Source organism: Terrapene carolina, unplaced genomic scaffold (assembly GCF_002925995.2).
Source record: "Terrapene carolina triunguis isolate 2854851 unplaced genomic scaffold, T_m_triunguis-2.0 Scaffold130, whole genome shotgun sequence".
In the NCBI taxonomy this organism is placed as follows: domain Eukaryota; kingdom Metazoa; phylum Chordata; order Testudines; family Emydidae; genus Terrapene; species Terrapene triunguis.
This window is the reverse complement of record NW_020664481.1, coordinates 27,782,814-27,804,096: the sequence shown is the minus strand read 5'-3', so window position 1 is coordinate 27,804,096 and position 21,283 is coordinate 27,782,814. Positions and strand designations below refer to the sequence as shown.

Here is a 21,283-nt window from a genome sequence, read left to right as displayed (position 1 = left end):
CACCCACGTGCAGAGTCATTGGAGATTTTTGCCTTAGTGGTATCCGTAGGGTTGGCTGTGGTGCCCCTTGTGTGCCGTGCTAATGCGCTGGTATATTAGGCACCACCGGCCCTATGCCCTCTCAGTTCCTTCTTACTGCCTATGATGGTTGGTTGGAGCGCCTCACCTTGCATTGCAAGAGCGTTACCAGTTCTTTGCAACCCATTGTCTATCTTCTTTGTATATAGTTTGTAGGTAGTTAGTTAGCCAGCCATTAAGGTAAGTGTTAGATTAGTTTGGTAGTTAGTCCCGGGTGGGATTTCGCCCTGGAGCGGGGCATGCCCTGTTCCCACCGGCTTCAAATCACACTCCTCATGCAACAGGCCAGTGCCTATTAGTGACCCCCACAACAGCTGTTTGAAGTGCTTGGGGGAGTCCTATAGAAAGGAGAAGTGCAAAATCTGTAAAAACTTTTGCCCTAGAGCCCAAAAGGAGCAGGATTTCCGCTTGAGGGCCCTCCTCATGGAAGTGCCTAAGAAGCAGCAAAAGAAGAGCCTCTCAGCACCGGAAGGGAGAGGGGCTTCGGGCAAAGAACCTATGTCATGCCACATGCCCACCCCAGAGCTTCACAGGGATACTGCTACGATCGAACCCCTTCTTTGACCAGGGATCCGACTCCTGGGAGCGACAGGGGACCCCGGCTTCTCCTTGGGCCCTCGTTGCCCGAAGCGGCCCCAGTGGCTAAAGAACAAGCAGGCTGACTGGCCAGCACTGCAGATGCCGCACCAGGCACCGGACTTAGCTAAGACCCCAACACCCAAGGGCAAGCCGGTCATGGGACCGCCCCATAGGGCAGTGGAGCATCCTCAGTCCCTGGACCGCAGGCGTAGATGCCTAGGACCCCAGCGCTGCACTCTCCCTCTATGAGGCATGGGACACCGAAGTTGAGGCACTGGTCTCTGTGTCCCTGGTACCGGCAAGCTCCCCGCCAAAGATCGCCGAGGTGCAGGTCACTTTCACCTCGACGGTCTCCCAGACGTCAGTCCCCACCGGGGCAGGATCACTCCCTATCTCGGCATTGGTCTCCACCTCCTTAGTACTGCTTGTCGGGCAGGCACCAATCATCGCCCTCTTCTCACTGATCGCCAAGCAGGGTCAGGCCTCTATGGCTCTGCCTGGTCACCAGCAGGACAATGGTCCGAGTCAGACCGTGAGTTCAGTCCCTCGCCAAGGAAGGGTGATTCGCCGCTGACTTACGAGACCGCTACAGCATCTGTAGCGGCGGTATGGCAGCAGGGACAGTAGCCCACTCAATGCCCAAACTGGAACCTGTAATGCCGGTCCCGTATTCCCACCATTCCTCCCTGGCCACCTTGGACAAACGGTCTCCGGCACGGGAGTCGGAACACAGTACCAAATCCCACGTGGGGGCAGCGCAGCAGGCCCCAACGTATAGGGAGCCATCCCTAGAGAGGGAAGGTGAACCCGTTGTCATCTTCGGACAAAGCGGTGGCGGGTCCCTCCCAAATGGGCAGTCCCACTGACGACTTCAAGGAGCACCAGGCCCTTCTTAAAAGGGTGACTATCAATTTGAACTTGAAAATTGAGTTCACGGAGGAGTCCGACAACCTTTTTAATGTTATATCCTCCTCCATCCTGGCCCGGGGCCGCACTGCCCATCCACCCAGGGATCCTTAAGATTGCCAAATCGCTGTGGCAGACCCCCTCTTCCATTCCTCCTACTTCTAAAAAGGTGGAAAATAAATACTACATCCCTGCAAAAGGGTTCAAATATTTGTGAACACATCCTCCAGTGTCCTGTCTGGTCACGTCTGCTGTTAATGAAAGAGACAGGTAAGGCCAAGTCAGTGACATGCCAAAAAACAAAAGACGCCAGGAGACTAGACTTGTTAGGCAGGTACAATTTTAATCTGTGGGACTCCCTTAGCAAATTCAAGGAGGCCCTCCCACAGGACCGAGGCCAGGAGTTTGCTGCTTTAGTGGAAGACGGCACAGCGGTGGCGAGAGGGGCCCTCCAGAAGGCCTTGGGACGCTACGGACTTGGCAGCCAGGGTGGTTGCCTCTGCGGTGGTCATGAAGCGCAGCTCCTGGTTGCAGTCCTCTGGGTAATCCCAGGAGATGCAGGCCACTGTTCAGGACCTCCCATTTGAGGGGGCAGGGCTCTTCTCCGAGCTCATAGGCTCGATGGCCTTAAAGATTCCCGTGCCACACTCCGCTTCTTGGGCCTTCATACCCCTTAGCAGGCCAGAAAGCTATTTTATCCTCTGCCTTCTCCGCCTCCCCAGTCTAGGTCCTGGGGGACTCCTCAGCTGAGCACCTACAGGAGAAAGGCTAGAGACAAGGGGTCTAAGCAGCGACACCTACCGTCTTCCTGTTTGTCTGCTTAGCCTAGCCCTTCCAGGAACCAAGGAGGACAGAAGCAGGCATTTTGAGGGTGTGCTCAAGGACGTCGCCCCAGTCACATCCCAAGAGCCACCCTCCTACTCTTTCCTCAATCGCCTGCGCCTCGAACGGTTGGGTTCTCAACATAATATCTTTCCCCATCCTTCTTGTTCAGGAGGTCAAGAACCTCCTGCACCTGGGGGCAGTGGAGGAGGTCCCTCAGGACATGAAAGGAAAAAGGTTCAACTCCCGCTACTTCCTAATCCCAAAAGCAAAAGGGGACCTCAGACCCATTTTGGACCTGCGTTGCCTCAGCAAGTCTCTCAAGAAGTTGAAGTTTCGCGTGGTCTCCCTGGCCTCCATCATCCCTTCCCTTGATCTGGGAGACTGGTATGCCACCCTTGACTTGAAGGATGCGTATGTCCATTTTCCCAGGGCATAGGCACTTCCTCCGTTTTGTGCTAGGCCAGTGCCATTTCCAATTCACAGCACTTCCCTTCGGTCTCTTGTCAGCCCCAAAAGTATTCACAAAGTGCATAGTGCCAGTGACTGCTTACCTTAGGCATCGGGGTGTTCAAATTTACCTGTACCTCGATGACTGGCTAATAAAGGGATCAGGTGAGGTGGCACCTCGATTTGGTTTGCTCCAACTGTTGCAACCTGGGGCTGCTAATAAATGAGAAAAAGTCAACCTTAATTCCAGTGCAATGCATAGAGTTCATTGGAGCAGTCCTCAGCTCTACTCAGGCTAGAGCTTTCCTCTCCAAAGCCTGGTTCCAAGCCATGACGGGCCTGATCTCGTGCATGTAAGCCCACCCTCACACCACCGCTCACATGTGCCTGCGATTGTTGGACCGCATGGAGGCCTGCACTTACGTGGTCCGGCATGCGTGGCTGGCGTCGGTCTATGTCCCCAACAGAAACAGCATGGGCCGTGTAGTCAGGGTTCATAACCACGTACTGTTGTCACTCACATGGTGGCAGAATCCTGCATTGGAGGAAGTTCCCTTCGTGGCTCCATCCCCATTTGTGACCCTCATCTCCGATGCCTCAAACCCCCTCTGGTGATTGTAACAGTCCATTCAGCCAGGACGCAGGCCTCGTTGGCAGCTTTCCTAGCCCAAGTGCCTATCCAGGACATCTGTAGGGTGGCCATCTGGTCGTCTGTCCACATGTTCACGTCCCATTACGATGCTGGCTTCGGTAGAGCAGTGCTGTAAGCTGCAAGACTGTGAACTCCAAGCCCACTTCCCAGGATACTGCTTGTGAGTCGCCTAGAATGGAATCGTCATGAGCAAGCACTCGAAGAAGGAAAAACAGTTACCTACTGTCAAGGCTGCTTCCCCACTCTGAACTTTAGGGTACAAATGTGGGGGCCTGCATGAAAACTTCTAAGCTTAACTACCAGCTTAGATCTGGTCCACTGCCACCACTCCCAAAGTGCTAATTCCCTTCCCTGGGTAGCCTTGAGAGACTCTTGACCAATTCCCTGGTGAATACAGATCCAAACCCCTTGGATCTTAAAACAAGGAGAAATTAACCATCCCCCTCCTTTCTCCCACCAACTCCTGGTGGATCAAGATCCAACCCCCTTGGATCTAAAAACAAGGAAAAATCAATCAGGTTCTTAAAAAGAAGACTTTTAATTAAAGAAAAAGGTAAAAATCATCTTTGTAAAATCAGGATGGAAAATAACTTTACAGGGTAATCAAACTTAAAGAGCCCAGAGGAATCCCCTCTAGCCTTAGGTTCAAAGTTACAGCAAACAGAGATAAACACTCTAGCAAAAAGGTACATTTACAAGTTGAGAAAACAAAGATAAAAACTAACACGCCTTGCCTGGCTGTTTACTTACAAGTTTGAAATATGAGAGACTTGTTCAGAAAGATTTGGAGAGCCTGGATTGATGTCTGGTCCCTCTCAGTCCCAAGAGCGAACAACCCCCAAAACAAAGAGCACAAACAAAAGCCTTCCCTCCACCAAGATTTGAAAGTATCTTGTCCCCTTATTGGTCCTTTGGGTCAAGTGTCAGCCAGGTTACCTGAGCTTCTTAACCCTTTACAGGTAAAAGGATTTTGGAGTCTCTGGCCAGGAGGGATTTTATAGTACTGTACACAGGAGGGCTGTTACCCTTCCCTTTATAATTATGACACCTACCTTTTCATAACTGTTGTTCTTCGAGATGTGTTGCTCATGTCCATTCCATTACCCGCCCTCCTGCCCCTCTGTCGGAGTTGCCAGCAAGAAGGAACTGAGAGGGTGTAGGGCCGACAGTACCTAATATACCAGCACATGAATGCAAGACTCAAGGGGGCGACACAGCCGACCCTATGGATAGTGCTAAGGCAAAAATCTCCAACGACTGCACGTGGGCACGCGCACACCTAGAATGGAATGGACATAAGCAACACATCTTGAAGAACAACAGTTATGAAAAGGTAGGTAACCGTTTTCTGGTGCTTTTTGGTGACCCCACCAAAAAAAAAAAGAAGAAAAACATACTGTTCATGCTTGTCTGTTATTTTGCCAAGGGAAGTTGGGAGATATAGAACAGAAGAGGCAGAAGAGCACCAGAGATAACATTGAGAGGTGGCTTATTTTCATTTTATTTGATTTTTTTTTAATCTATAATAAAACTGAGAACCAAGTTCAATCACACTTTGGGGCTGGAACTGTCTTTTTGTTCTGTATTTGTACAGTGCCGGCAGAGTGGGGAGATGGTCTATGACTAGGGCTCCTCGGAGCTATAATAATGAAAATATCCTCTTCAAAAATGATTTACCAAAGACAAAATATGGTTAAGATGTTCCTGGGTAGAAAATCCATGGAAAGGGCTTTAGAGCCTAGATGTGTTCGTGTATTTTGTTTCAGTTCACACTTTGTTGTGATGGCTGATGGCTGGCCAGCCAGCCTGACCTAAAATGCTAGTGAGAGTGTAGGCAAAAATGTATTAGGTATATTAAACAGAGCATGTTAAAAGTATAAGAAGAAATATATCTGACCACCCTGCATCATGTGGAAAAGTACACAATTCTGCCCCTCCAACTGCATGTGACATTAGCTGTCAGCAGGCCATTAGCTGCCAGCAGGTACACTCAGAAGTTTGATGTCTGAAATGTGGTTGGATTCTTGCTGACTCAAGGCCAGTAGGAGAAACCATATTTCTTATTTGCTTTGGTCCCTTTGAAAGCAATCTGGGGGATCTTTTGTTTGAAGTAAAAGGCCTTAACTAGGAGAAGTACTTCGGAAATTGTTACTTGGAGGTGAATTTAATGCATGATGAAGTATGCAGTGTAAGAAAAAACTCTTCTGATGTGAAATGTTAGTTTTCCCTTCTCCTATCATGCTGTTCTCTAGCATTTCTTGGGTATATAATGCAATTTTATAACAAACTGATACACAATCTTGCAATTTTTGTCTTTTAGTCTAAATCACTTAGAATTACAACACCTCTTACTGGCCGCAAGTATATTAAAGAGAGCAACCCCAATGTGACCCCTGTTTCCATAGCAACATACAACTTGAGCCGTCTTCATACAATGCTGACAGGACTAAAAAATGCCCCCAGTGAAAATCTGGAGCAAATACTCAGGTTAGTGTGATCACATGATTTTTCTGGCCAACTAATACAGTTTTAAAAATAGAGAAATGTTTTGTATTACAACTGTCACTGGTAAGTCATATTTGCTGTGTTGGTCCTAGGATATTAGAGAGACAAGGTTGGGTAAGGTAATATCTTTTATTGGACCAACTCTTTTGGTGAGAGAGACATGCTTTCAAGATACACAGAGCTCTTCAGGTAAAATCATGTAATTTTGTCAAGTAAATGAGTAGTGGAAGCTGCTGGCAGGTGGCTCCAGAAGGGCGTAGGAGTCCCACAGAGAAGAGTTAAAATCCCCTGGTCCTGGTCCTGTAATTTTATTCACATTTGTCCTTGAAGTCAATAGAAATATTTTCATGGATAAGTACTATTTGTATGACTACAGGCTGCAGGATCAACCCCCTTTTAAAACAGGAAAATAGTAAGAAAAGTATCTTTGTCTGTTTTCCCCTACTACTTTTTATTTAAAGCTAAAAAATTAAAACCATTACACACTAAGAGACTATTAAATATAAAATACCATGTGTTTATATTTTATAACTCATTAATCAATATATTTTAATACCCTTTTATAAAGTAAGATCTGGAAAGATGCTATTAAATTATTATTTTAGGCCTGATCTTGCAAAGATGTGCTTGTGCTTAACTTTAAATTAGTATAAATTAGTATATATTAGCAGTACACATTTGCTGCCAAAATTTTAAAGAAAGTCAAACCACAGAACTGGTGGAAGTCACTGGCAAAGCACCTAGAACCCAAGTTTGTTGAAGTCAAACCAGCTTTGATGGCAATCGCTTCTTCTAAGGATGCAGAGAGAATATTTTCTTCATTTCAGTTCAATAACTAGTTTGTTCTAAGTTAAGAAACCCGATTAGTAGTAGAAAAAGCAGGAAAGCTTATTTTCTTTTTCCAGTCTATGAATAAAAACTAAGTGTGAGAGGATGAGTTCTTCTAGTTCTAAAGATTAAGGACATTGTGACCAGAAATAATCAGTACCGTTAACTAGCTACAGGTAATATTTCTTTGTTTAATTAATTGGTTTTAAATGCAAGACCTGTTTTTATATACTTATGTAAGCACATTTAAGGTAACTGAATTTAGTAATTTTAAAATGTTTTGTGCATTTTTAATTGGATTCCAGTTTCAATCTAAATAGAGCCTGACACATCAATTTTTAAAAAGGTAGTAAATATGCATCATGCACTATTTTCTAACATAAAAATTAAATGTGAATAAATGTGTTCTGATATAATTGCTTAAAATAAATGTATATAGATAGTGCATCATCCTGGTTAGCAAACAGAAGTACCAAATTTAGTGGCTATATTTAGTTGCAAATCAATATGATTTAATAGTTACTAATGAGAATCACTTTTTGTTTAGGAAATAGCTAAAAAGTACAAATGGAAAACTAGATTACAATCTATTTAAATCAAATCAAGGATTTCTGTTTGCTGACTTAAATCAGTGATTTAAATCACTAAGTCAGTCCATCTTGAGTGGGTCTAATCACAGTGCATAAAGTTATGCACATGGTGTTTGCACGATAGAAGAAGTCCTAGATCATCATCAGTTTTACTGCTTTAAAACTACTATGCTGAAGATTTATAAAAAGTAGATAAGGCTCTGTCTGACTTGCTGCTTGGTAAAGCATTTTGAAAAAAATATTTATTTTGCCAGGGCATGTTCCAGGGATCCTTCTCAATCTATTGCAAAAAGAGTGAAAGAAATGTATGAAGTATATTGTCAGTGCGCACAATCTGAGGGAGAATTCAGTAATTTCTCCAAGGGTGAGACATTTTATTTCTAAAATATCTTTAAAATACTGTGCTCTTTTAAAAGTAATTTATAGTTTGACACTTTCATTTTGGTTCAACAAATCTAAGATTTCTGCACAACATATCCTTTCTGGGGAATTCTGCTATGCCTTTTATGTTTTCCCCTGGGTCCACACTGAAAATTTACCTCCACGTAAGATGTCATAAGTACTTCAATGGGAGACCTCCAGGAAGGGAGGCAGGAGGGAGAAATAGGTGCTGCAGGTGCCACTTTTCTCTGTCAGCACTGAAGAAATGCCCAGCATGGCTTTATGGTGCACAGTGCTTTTGGATGCTACAGTCTTCTGAATTCGAAATGAAACAGATGACGCAGACCACTTGTGCTGTTTAAAAATCCCATAGCAATTTTAGCCCATATATGGAAATTCTCCAGGAAATAGGAAACAATACATATTAGAAAGAGTTAGGCTTTGTTTTTATTTTTGTTATAATTTTGACTATCAATGTTTATTCAAGCATTTTTTGTCTATTTGTATCTATTTAAATTTTCATAGCTGTGGGAAATTAGGGTAAGTAGGAGTCAGACAAATTATTTAGTGACAGTAGCTGTTGATTCAAAACATGTAACCATTAAAACAACTTGTCAACATCACATGTCAAAATATACAAAGTAAACATCCTTAAATCAAACTCTACATTCTCAAGCAGTATTTTTCTTACTTTGCCTATCTGTAAATTTGTTATTGTCAGTGTAAATATTTTTCCATGGCTTGTGCATATGGTGAAATAGACGTTTGACATTTACCAATCTACTCCTTCCAAACCTGGAAATTATGTTTAGAATTAATACAAGAAGAATCTGAGTGAAGAGCAAAAGCTATTCACTGTATTGAAAATTTTGGCAGATATATTGGAAGCTTATGTGCAGAACAACACAACCAAAAGAGTTATTTGCAAAATTATCAGAATGTTGTTAAGTCAGATTTCCCTGTGAAACAGTTCAGCTACTGAAGGACAAAACATGGGGGACAATTTCCCTCTATCAATATGGGACATTTTGTATCTACCAGTTCTTAAAGCTGCTTTCTGTTTATTGTTTGTACTCACAATACAAATTTGAAGGAATATCTATACCTTGAGGTACTGATGCACCTCTTCTGTAATTATAGTAAAATTCACCAAAAGTTTGTGTTAAACAGCAAGATTAAGGGTGATTGTTAGCTCTGGTGTCCTGGTCAAATTCCAGCTTCTGTTGCAGTTACATTCTGCCTTTCTGAACTTCCCCCTGAGGCTTCAGTAGTAAAAGCTATTCTTCACTTTCCCTCCAATCTTCTTCAACCCTCTTTACCATCACCATCCCAACATAAAGCATTTTTGGATCTCCCAAGCTGAAAAGCTATATAAATGTAATCACAACATTTGTTACTTACGCTTAATAAAGTCATTTTTATCCTCATTTTTATGAAAAAAAGCTAATATTAAAAAAAAAACTAATGGCAATAGGTGGACCTTAAATCAGATATACAGTGTTTTTTAATATCATTTTTCATTATTTTTTTCCTCTTGCAGATAATGCTGGCAAGCATTTTCGTCTTGCTGAGGTTCTTTACTACAAGGTATTAGAGTCTGTCATTGAGCAGGAGAGGAGAAGATTAGGAGACACTGACTTATCAGTAAGTAAAATCAGTCATCAATCAGATAATTCACTTTTAAACTTGTTTCTTTCAGAAAGAATTAATTGCACAGCATGACAAATGCTGTTGAGCCATTCAAAATTAGTAGGGAAGATAACTCCATAATGAAGTTATTCTCTTAACAATTTCCATATTGGATTGTTCAGTTTGCAAATGCAAAGATTATGATATTTCTAACTGGCACTGCACACTGACTCTAGATTCAATTCTGGCAGCAGAATTTAGGTGACAATTTTGCTGATGATGCAAAGGCAGAATAGAATGCAGTTTGCCCAGCTGTAGTTAGAGTTGTTAATGCATATGAGTATGTAAATTCAAACAAACAATGTTATACAATATTTGTTTTTTAAAATATCTAACTTTTTAATACAATAAAGTTCAAACCAAAGACTATTTGTTTGCCTTTTTTCTTTAATGTAGACATGTTTTTCTAAGCTAGGCTGAAGTTTATTTTAATATTTGTTTTGCAGGCAATACTGGAGCAGGATGTGTTTCACAGGTCTCTCCTGGCATGTTGCCTTGAGATAATTACTTTTTCATACAAGCCTCCTGGAACTTTCCCATTTATTACTGAAATCTTTGATGTACCTGTTTATCACTTTTATAAGGTAAATGGCTTTGATCGTGATGATTACCAGTCATGATAAAGTTACTTCTACTCACTAAAAAAGTTTTTTCCTTGAAACAAGTTACTTTTTCCTCAAATGGATGTGTAATGGCAAAAAAATCTAAGTTATGAAAATGGTCATACGTGGGGTGGGGTTTTTTTGTTGGAGAAATTTAAGCTGGAAAAATCAAATAATTTTCCTACCTTAAACTGCAGCGTGCAAATGCCACTTGTATTTAAAATCATGTACTGTTAACTGTGTAATGCATTGGTGGTGTCCAAATTGTCTAGTTACAAAATAATGGCACTGGACCACAACATTTACGTGGGATAATGGGCACTTTCTATGTCACTTCTTGACTGATTGAAAATGTTTATTTTCAAATCTTGTAACTTTGATCTGACAAAGCTGTAATTATAGTGATTGATTGATGTAGATTTAATTGTATTTAGCTGCTGGGGAACTAGTATGACAGTTGCATACTATTATTGAGGTATACCTGTTTTTTCTGTCAGGATTAATGTGATGCTTCACAAATTTAATATAAACCCATTTGAAAGGGAATACATGAAAGGTATGATGATCTCACTTATTGTATTGGTCACACAATGTCCTGGTTTAACATTGTAATAAGTGGGTTTCATATTTACTCACTTTGCAGGTAATAGAGATTTTTATTAGAGCAGAAGATGGCCTTTGTAGAGAGGTGGTAAAACACCTTAATCATATTGAAGAGCAAATCTTGGAGAGTATGGCATGGAAACGTGAATCTCCACTGTGGGACAGAATCCGAGATAATGAGAACAAAGTTCCTACCTGTGGGGAGGTAAGTGTGAGAAGTGACAGCTATTTTATTTTTTTAATCCTTGTTATAAGTTTCAAGAGGCCTTGTTCAGTTTAGATGGCACTCCTTAGTAGTTCAGACATTGGGCATTTGGGATATGAAGGCCTCATAGGGAACCTGAGCAAGTCTTTCTCAACATGTGAATATTGAGATGAAGTAGCATCATGATTAAAATGATGGAAAACAGAAGTAAGTTGTCAAATGTTCTAAAATAATACCTATTTAAAATGAAACCAAGGTAGTAACAGCTGCACACCTAAAAGTTGCTGTGGCGAGCATAGCAGCGTTTGGCATTCTCTCTACAAAATTGATATATGCAGTTATAAGGCACGACTCCGGCTTCTTTCCTCCTCCTCCTCTCCCTGGTAAATAAGATGAATAAAATCCTGGCCCTGTTGACTTTACTGAGAGTTTTATCATAGGATTTCTCTCGCTCACTTGTTTGGTTCATTCCCCTCTCCAATAACTTGCTCTTTGAAATTGGACACCGTGATAAAATGTGCTGCTTAAACTGGCCTGATTTTTAGAGTGCATCAGTATCTAAACAGGGCTAGAACTCAGTTGGATTATTCAATTAATTCATTAATTAAATAAACCTCCTGAAATTAACTGTTACATCAATATTATGTTAGGTAATGCCACCTCACTATTTTGAAAGATCTAATGGGAACAGTCTGGTAGGCTCTCCTTTGACTCCAAGAAGGATCAGTGAAGTTCGTGCTGAAACTGGAGGGCTTGGAAAAGGTGAGATGTTTAAAAAAATAAAATGTGTAGCCTGCATTTTAGAAGTGATACATGCTGTGTGGTAGAAAGTTTGCACTCAGTTACATACAAGCTATAGAATATTGCTACATGTTTAAAATAACTAATGTGTGTTCCAAATAGCATCAAGGAAGGTTGCAACTATGCATTGACTAGAGCTAAACAAATAACAGATTTTTTTTCAGTTCAGAGGACTGTCATAATTCCAGTCTGACACAGCATGCCCCTTTGCAAGCGGGCCCTTCTTTGATTTTCCCCCTCAGCCAAGTCCAGACCGATGCTAAAGAGCACCTCCTGGTGGAGGATCTCCTTTATTAACAGAAAAGCTAATACAGAATATAAAACTTTCACCTGAACATCCCCACCAGGGTGATTAGGTCATTCTTAGTGCATGTCCCCCACCTTAGTTCAAGGCTTGCCTCTACCCAGGCTCTTCCCCCCTGGTTTTAGGCTTCTTGCCCCTTCTGGCCTAATGTCCTTCTCGGGAGTCAAGGGTGCAGGGTGGTCTGTTGACAGCATCTCTTCTCCAGGGACAGCAGGTGATCCTTGCTTAGGCTAGGCTTCTGGCCACTGCCTGGGAGACAAGACCCTCTTGGCTGCCTGCTTACTGCACCCCTGGAGATTCTCCAGTCTGATGGGCTCCCTGCTCAGCCCTCTGGCTCAAGCTTCTCCTGGGAACTCCCCTCCCCAGGAGTGTTCTGTTTCACTTGGGAGTTACCCAAGCTCAGTGAGAGGGAACCACTTCAGTAGGTCCAGGTCCTCAACTAAGCAGCTACCTGGGGCACTTAGTTACCCCCAAGTGAGGCCTTCATAAGGCAGAATGGGCCTTAAAAGTCCCCATAAAGAGCAGTTGCCCGCTGACAAGGCCAAATTGAGAAATAATCCAGTTCCGTTGTAATTGAATCAGAAAAAAAAATATTTTGCATCACGTGAAACATTTGTCAACTCAGCAAAAAAATGTTAATTTTAGTGTTGCTGTTTCACCCCTCTGGTGTACTAACAAAAACGTGGCCAAATATGAATTCAAAACTTTGTCAAAATGAAGTCATAAAAGATTTGACTATTTTTAAATTGCTTTTCCTAGGCCCAGGCTATTCATCCAATTTGACCTGAATTCATTAATAGTTTCAGAACACTGGGGGGGACCGCATTGTGACCAAAAAAAAAATTGCCCAGTTCTAATATTGACATTAGAGCAAATGAGATGCAATAAAAACCTGTAATATTTCATTTGAAATCTTTGTTCAACCTTATTAGCCTACAAATGAAATCTATGAAATGACAGTGCAGATGTTCTATTATAGAATACAATGAGAGGTTATGGCTCACATAAGTTCTTGCTCAATGATAAAGCATTTTACCAAAATGGAGCAATTAAGAGTTTAGTGAGTTTTATTTATATATATACACATATGAGTGAATATCAACAGCCTTAAGGTAGCACCCAATAGTATAACCTGGGGATCAGAGCAAGTAAACTTAAGGTCTATTGTAGTGTTCACTAATTGTAATTAGTGCCACAAAGAATAGGATCTTGCATATAAATCCTCCACTTACTGGATATAGTCATAAAGGAACAAAAAGTAGCAATCTGAGATTTTCTGCTACCCTTTTCCCTGCCCCACAAACTATTGTAGTACATTTTTGACTATTCAAGAATAATCATTTAAAAAAAAAAACCCACCTCGGCTATTGTTGTTTCTAGGAATCTGATAGAAAAACCAAGTAAATCCTCTAACGTTTATTCATGTTTGAGCTTATCAAAAGTTCTTTAATGACCTTCACTCATGGCCCAAGCAGTTTGCTTTCTTAGTAATATACTGAAACGGCAGCCTTATTTAGACAGTTGCTTATGACCTGGACATCTTGTTCATATAGCAATTAAGTTGGCTCTTAAAAGTTGCTTCTGCTAAAGTGTGTTATATTATAGCCAACCTGTTTCTCAGATGGGAAGCTAGTTTTAGAAGTTGTGGTCCTGTGATAACACACAGTATTTAGGAATTAAGTGTATGAATAGGAGACATCCTGTAAGATGGGCCATTCACCACTGTGGCTTCAGAGAGATTTAAAGATACCTAGCTGGGAACAGTGCTAGAGGACATTGTTTTGATTAGATGAATTTTTACAGCACTGGGGCAATGATGAGGTGTAAAGCTCAAGTTAAATGCTTGTTGTTGTTGTTTTTTAAATATCTTCAGGCCTTTCGTCTTCTCCAACCACCTTGTATGACAGATACAGTTCTCCTACAACCAATCCTACTAGGAGAAGGCTATTTGTGGATAATGATAATCCCCCTGACAGTGGAACTCCTGTAAGAGTTTCACAGCAGCCTGTAGTAAATACTGTGCCAGTGCAGAATGTGACACCTGAAACTATGTCAGTTACTCCAGTGCCTGGACAGACTTTGGTTACTGTAGCAACTGCCACTGTCACAGCCAACAACGGACAAACTGTTACAATACCAGTACAAGGTAAGGGGGAAGCTCTGGGAGAATGGATTGCATTGATTATTACCAGAAACACTGAATTGCATATCAATAGGGAGTGAAAGAGTAGGTAGACATGTGGGAGTGGGGGAAATGAGAAACAAAGGCCTGTGGGCTGTAAAACAGGAAAGTAATGAATGGGAAAAGATATGGGTACTATTTAGCTGTTGAACACTGGAGCAAATGTACATTTGCTTCCCAACTGCCTTGTATAGAAGTCATCTGTTTAACTAGCCTCCTCTTCATTTATTGAAAGTAACTAAGGTCTTTTGGTCCATTTATGATCAGGATTCCTCAGTGTTCTTTCCTGAACATTTTCAGTTACCTGCCACTACACACTTATTTAATAACTGTCCATCACTAGAAAGGTTGCTGGTGCTCAGGAAGCATGCATGGCTAGGGTTTTGAAGACACCCTTTACTGAATTCATTTTTGTTTAAATTACAGGCATCGCCAATGAAAATGGAGGAATAACTTTCTTCCCAGTTCAGGTAAATGTAGGTGGTCAGGCTCAAGCTGTCTCTGGCTCCATCCAGCCACTCAGTGCCCAGACCCTTGCCAGTGGTACCCTTAACACTCAGATGAGTGGGACAACCCTTCAGTTACCAAGCCAAGTTGCGGTTCAACAGATCTCTCCTTCTGGAGACCAACAAAGACAAAACCAGCAGTTCTCTACCACCAGCAGCACCAAACCCCGAAAGACTGGCTCTCTGTGTCTTTTCTTTAGAAAGGTACCTTCCACTGTGAAATGTCATGTCACTGCAGTATGGGCTTTACTGGAAACGTACAGAACAATGTAAAATTAGAAATCTTAATTAGTAACAGGCTGTTTACATTATATACTAAAACCAAGTTTTTGAAAACCATTTACTTGCCTACCAGGACTTGAAATTCAGAGTCATGTTTCTCCTGTGAGAGTTAGTATCATAAGTACTTAAAACACAGCATGTTCCTTCATTGGTTTCAATCTTGAACCCAGGTCTTGTCAGGCAAGCAAAAGGAACTAATTTTCGAATCTGTCTTAAAATAGACATTTTATTGTACACATACATGCTGCCTATTGATTTGAGGTCTTAAACAGCTCATATTAAAAAAACATGCTGAGCTTTCCTTTTTGTTAATCAGTGTAGTGGATAAAGTTTTATGTTTAGAAAACCATGTAAGTTTAAAGAGCTTGATTTTGTCCTAATCAATGCTCTATGTATGGGTCCTTCCTTCCAAAAGGTTTATCACTTAGCAAGTGTTCGGCTGCGGGATCTCTGTGTCAAACTGGATATTTCTGATGAGTTGAGGAAGAAAATCTGGACATGTTTTGAGTTTTCCTTGGTACAGTGCCCTGAGCTCATGATGGACAGACATTTAGATCAGCTGTTAATGTGTGCCATTTATGTAATGGCGAAGGTAAGATGAATAAAATACACATCTGCTTTTTATTCATAACAGTAAAACAAAATTTATCAGGATTACTAGTAATGTAAGGCAGCTGCATTTCCCCACCAAATAAAAAAAAACCTCATTGTCTTTTTTAGGTTACAAAGGAAGATAAGTCATTTCAGAACATCATGCGCTGCTATAGGACCCAACCACAAGCAAGGAGTCATGTAAGTACAATTAATACTGAAGTAATGGGGATTATATTTTTACTGAGCCCATCAATTACTTATAGTAGCTACCATCTTCAGGTATATTCCCTGAATGGGAATCTAGAGTGACTTTAATCTTCACTAGTGGAATTTAACACTCAAATGGTATAAATTCCTTTGTTCCAACAGGATTCCATTTACTTCCCAAAAATGTTAACTCCATAAACCCTGCTTGGTACAGTGCAGGTTGCCCAATATCTTTTAGTAGTTTTTGAAGAGGAGGATGGCTAAATCCAAAATTCTTAGCTAACTACATGGTGTTCGACAAAATTTGGTTTAGATTCTGAATGTCTTCATTTAAAACATAAGGTACAGTGCCCTCATTGATGATGATCTTGTAAATAAATAGGAAGATGCTTTTAAATATATGGTATTAGTGGTTAGAAAATGAGGCTGCAAAAATATTCTTTTATAAAGGATGTATATTGGGATAGTCAATATTATTTCAGTAGTTTCTCTTGTAATAAAAACAACTCTTAACGTACTGATCTTTCATACAAACCCTTTGTTGCTTGCATATATGGCTGCCTTGTTAACGATCCTTCCTTCAATTTGTTCATCTTGGGCTTTTTGCAGGTATATCGGACTGTCCTGATAAAGGGCAGAAGACAGCGCCGTCGTTCTGGCAGTAGTGATAGTAGTATCCAACAGAATTCCCCAACAGAGAGAAGTAAAGACAGAGGTAAGTGATTCCAAACCATTGTATGTGTATGTGAACTAGACAGCTCTTTTAAATGGGGAACATCTTAATGTTAATCCTGGGGAAAGGAAGTGTTTTATCTAGCTTCAAAGAAGATTTGAACAACCACTTCTCATGTATGGATTTCACTACCTCAAAATGGAGTAGTAAAAGTCAAATTCAAATGGCTTAATTCTTGGGCAACCAGATATTTTAAGTTTAGACAGGTATGGTAATATTTCAATAACAAGACAGCTGCAGAATTTAACTCCAAGTAAATTTGCTCGATACTGGTGCTGCCCTTGACAATTTTGTCTCTACAGCTGAGTGTAACATCAATTAATCCCCCATCATCTATGGCTACTACTCGAGAGAACTTATATCAAACAAGTAGAGGCTTTTTGATAGTTGCTGTCCCTAACCCAGCCAGTCTCCCTCAGGTTTGGCTTGGGCTTTTATAGCAGTCAACCCCCGCTCTTCTCTGAAGCTATGTGCGTTGGCAGACACATAAGCCAATAGGTTGATGCACAGTTAGTGCTGTTCTGCAGAAGACTCCCCTGTAAAATAAACTGTTTCCAGACAAAATGAAAGCCAGCAAGTATCAAAAGTGGTTACTCGTGTTTAGGCTGCCTTTATAAGTAAATGGAAGCGCAGCAGCCTCTTTCTTTTCTAGGTCTAGAGAAGAACTAGAGCTTAATTGCAAGATCGATTAGCAAGAAGTGAGGCAGGCCAGCACCATCTCTAAGAGAACTGAAAAAAACATTCACTCAAAGTCCATTTGCCCTTGAACGCATGCTTGGGAGGCGTTCTCACTGCAGACACTCCCATGACCCTTCATTTTCTCTTTGAACATAGGAGTACCCCCATTTACATTAGCATCACAAAAGGAGGATTTTTCCATCCACACATCAGGGATTCTCTCTCAAGGCCGCCTGCTTTGGCCTAATCTGAACATCCATTCCCCGAGTGCAGGTACCACTTTTTCTAAAGTGCAAAGAAAGTGACGCTTACCTGCTCAGACTTAACGCCATCGCACTGCCCCTTTGAAATCTCTATAGAGGATGGTGGCTGTGATCCCTAGATTTAGGTTGCCTAACATGTCCATCTTAAAGGATGCTTGTGACTATAAGTAGTTCATGCTTGTAAGTTTCATCAACGAGGGAGTGGAAGAGAGCTGAGTTGTTCCACCTTTTTCCCCTGGCCTGAGGAGTGGGGGGAGGTAAGAACAAGCCTGGGTATATGGCCCACCAGCCTCCCTAGCACTCACTGGTCCTTTCCTCCCCGCTCCCCCATTCTGCTGCTTCCAGCTGATATCTGCCCTGGAGCTTAAGTGGTAGAAGCCAGAGCTGATACTTCAGTGGTCAAACCTGGTTTATGAAGTATTTGTGGGAAAGTGGGGCTTGATACGGTTGCAAATATTTTTTTAAAACTTTTCTTTAAAAAACAAAAAATTTTTGAAAAAGGTAATTTCCAAGTTAAAAGAACATTTAGGTTGCAGTATCTAGCACTCATTGTTAGGAAATGCCAGATTTATAGTTGCCCACCCAACCTTAATTCTGTCCCCGTGTGTGTATGCAGTATTTCCCCACAGGACAAATGTGCAGCCAACTATAGATCTGGCATTTTTTTACTTTTGAGTAGAGCTTAAACAATTTTAATGTGGTTTTATAAGAGCAACAACTGGAGCTGAAGTGACTCGGAAATGCTACTCTTACCTTTCCAGCTAGTAGAGACTCTAGTCCTGTCATGAGATCTAGCAGCACCCTGCCAGTTCCGCAGCCGACTAGTGCCCCCCCAACTCCCACACGACTGACAGGCGCAAACAGTGATATTGAGGAGGAGGAGCGAGGGGACCTTATTCGGTTCTATAACAACATCTATATTGAACAAATGAAAGAATTTGCCCTGAAGTACTCTTCCACAAATGCTGTAAGTGCTCTTAATTACTTTCATTAGTAAATAAAAGCTAGAGCAAGAAGGTGGGTGAGGTACCAACTGCTGTTGGTGTGTTGATCGTACACATAGTAAAGTGCTCTTGCCACCTGATCTGTGTTGCAATCAGCAACCAGGAGAGGGGTGTTTTTTCACTTAAAAAAAAAAAAAAAAAAAAAGTGTTACAGTAGCAGCAGAGAATAAGCATTTGTACTTACCCTACCTTCCAGGATGGGGGAGCTTTCATTGGTCATAAAAGTATTTTGAGATCCTTGTGCCATATCCATGCCAAACTGTATTTTTAGTATTTAAGAGGAAGAAAGTGTCCTCCTCCTTCAGTGAAGTATGCATCTCTGGATGCCCATGAAGAATAATAGTGTTGTGCTTTATAAACATTACAGTATCTGTATGTTTTACCATGTATAGGGATAGCGTAAATTAGATCATCCAGTTGCATTAAAAGTCAAAAGGGGTTTATGCCTGCACTAGTCTCTCTGTTGGAAAAGTGGTAGTGATTGATTTGTTCTTTTACCTTAACAGACTGATGCTCCTCCACTATCTCCTTATCCATTTGTAAGAATTGGCTCCCCCCGCAGAATACAGCTGTCCCAGAATCACTCAATATACATCTCACCACACAAAAATGAGTCTACACTTTCTCCGCGAGAGAAAATATTCTACTACTTCAGCAGTAGCCCCTCTAAGGTAAGAGTAAACGGTTAATATTCCAAGAATTGTGGGGTGGTTGTTTTAAAAAAAATTTTTGCAAGTTTAAAAAAAAAAAAAAAAACCATGCAGAGCTGAGAGATTTGAGGGTGCATTCACAGAGCTCGCTCTCAAATGCTGTTGTTTTTGCCTATAAATAGTGTGCCTGCAACCTTTAAAACTGCCTTTTCTGTTACACCTAAATAACTGCGTGTGCAAAAATAAAGCTCTCTAATGACTTCGTCTCCTAAGTCACTTTTGAAAGTGGGATTTAGTATATGGCAAGCTAGGGTGTAACGCTTCAGTGCGCTAACTATCCATGAGATCCTGCCGCTGTGCACTTCACATACTGCTTTTTCAAATGGGAGTACATCAAATGTTCTAAAAGAGAATAGGGAGCTGCTGCACATGAAATATGATAGTGTATTTTTATTCATAGATTTCACACAGAGTAATTGAAAACCCCAACGAGCCAGGCCGGAGAGAACATTCTCCTTCGACATTTCAGTCTAGCAAGTTCCATAGTAACAGAAAAGCAATGATAAAGGGAAAAAAACCTGAAAGAAATGTAGTGTTTGAAATGCCAGTAGTCATACAGGCTAGTTACAGTGGGGGGAACTTTGATCAGTACAGTAACGGAAGGGGAAATAGTAGGAATAGGGGTTACAACGAAGGGAGACAATGCTGGAATAAATAGTCTATCATGAGCATTAATTTAGGTCTGATTCAAATCTACGGCAGTGGAGGGTAACGCTCTGCTTCCTTCAAAGCGTATATGGTCATGCTTTGGTGCACATGGGAGTAACAAACCAATTTGGAATCCTTGTTAAGGCTACTCAGTCTGTCAGTGAATGACATTCTCCTCATATGCAAGGTTGGCAAAGAGACAGGGTTTTGCTTTAGACTCATCCCATGAACCTGTGGATATCCACATTTCCTGTTCTTTCTATGATTATGTTTCAGAGGCTGAGTGAGATTAACAGCATGATTAGAACTGGAGAGACCCCCACAAAGAAAAGAGGCATTCTCTTGGAAGATGGTACTGAATCACCAGCCAAACGGATCTGTCAGGAGAATCACACTGCTCTACTAAGAAGATTACAAGATGTAGCAAATGATAGAGGTTCTCACTGAGTTTCATCAATTGTTTGTGTTCCAGAGCAGATAGGTCCTTTCTTCATCTGTCCAGGGTGTGACTACGAAGCATTTTTTGTGGATTCATGAAGCCTTTGAGCATCTTCCATTTCACGACTGCCATCTTCCTAGCTAACCTGTGGCTGAGAATGGTAGTATTTGATTTTCAAACAGAAATCTCCCTTTAGACTGCATTGCTTCTTTGAACTGTCCCATAAAGGGGAGTGGAGACTGATGCTGCACACTTTGTCCCATTGTGGTCAAGCACATTGCTAAGTGATACTTCCACCTCTGAGGCTAACCCTGGGCATTCAGATTTCACATTTAGCTTATATGCTGTGCTTTACTATGAGGACATGTGCAAGTTTTTATATATAAATTATTATTGCTGCGACAATGTACCCTATATAGTTTCCTAGCTTGTGATAGGAATTGTGCGTACAGGGTTTAGCCCCCAGCTGCATACACTGTTTTTCTTGGTGCTTTACCATTCTTTTTGCCTAGCAAGCCACAATGTACTGGTCAGATCCAGGAGTATTGCACTAAGATATTCAAATTACTCATGGGTGAGCTTCTCTGTGGTAGGGATGACCCATGATCTCTAGTGCTACAACTTGGAATGCTGACAGCCCAGCTTGGGGATGGATATATATATATATTTCCCCCCCCCAAGGAGGTAGGTAAAGAATACCTTATGAAATTACCTAAACTGAGTCTCCCAGATCAGGCTGTTAGAACAATTTTGTTTTAATGTTTGGGCACTTTGCTGTGTAGGCAATTCTGTTAATGCATTTTTTTAGCTGTGCAATGTTTTAAAGTGAACTCAAGTTCAAGGGGAGGCACTTTTGATAGGGCTGTAAAGCATAAATTGTAAGTTAGTTTTGCTGTATATTTGCAATGGCACTTTCTGAATGTAAATATTTTTCAAATTGAGGCTAAAGATGTGTTTTTTCTGTATTAAAATGACGACTTTATTTATTTTCAAATATGACATCTTGTCAGTAAATGATGTTAAGCTAAAACTAATTTTGTGA

General features: G+C 41.2%; 1 protein-coding gene across 1 annotated transcript in view; it reads left to right on the top strand.

Moving 5' to 3' along the window:
• RBL2 (RB transcriptional corepressor like 2) overlaps positions 1–20,624 on the top strand; it is a 51,614-nt gene extending 30,990 nt beyond the window's left edge. Inside the window, exons 9-22 of the mRNA XM_024208718.3 lie at positions 5,808–5,974; positions 7,665–7,774; positions 9,332–9,435; positions 9,927–10,064; positions 10,726–10,890; positions 11,541–11,652; positions 13,869–14,141; positions 14,604–14,887; positions 15,381–15,557; positions 15,686–15,757; positions 16,376–16,481; positions 18,202–18,407; positions 18,951–19,115; positions 20,079–20,624. Of these exons, the coding sequence (XP_024064486.1) occupies positions 5,808–5,974; positions 7,665–7,774; positions 9,332–9,435; positions 9,927–10,064; positions 10,726–10,890; positions 11,541–11,652; positions 13,869–14,141; positions 14,604–14,887; positions 15,381–15,557; positions 15,686–15,757; positions 16,376–16,481; positions 18,202–18,407; positions 18,951–19,115; positions 20,079–20,249 (2,250 nt within the window). The 3' untranslated portion in view covers positions 20,250–20,624. The remainder of the gene's footprint in view (positions 1–5,807; positions 5,975–7,664; positions 7,775–9,331; positions 9,436–9,926; positions 10,065–10,725; positions 10,891–11,540; positions 11,653–13,868; positions 14,142–14,603; positions 14,888–15,380; positions 15,558–15,685; positions 15,758–16,375; positions 16,482–18,201; positions 18,408–18,950; positions 19,116–20,078) is intronic.
• The last annotated feature ends 659 nt before the right edge of the window (positions 20,625–21,283 follow it).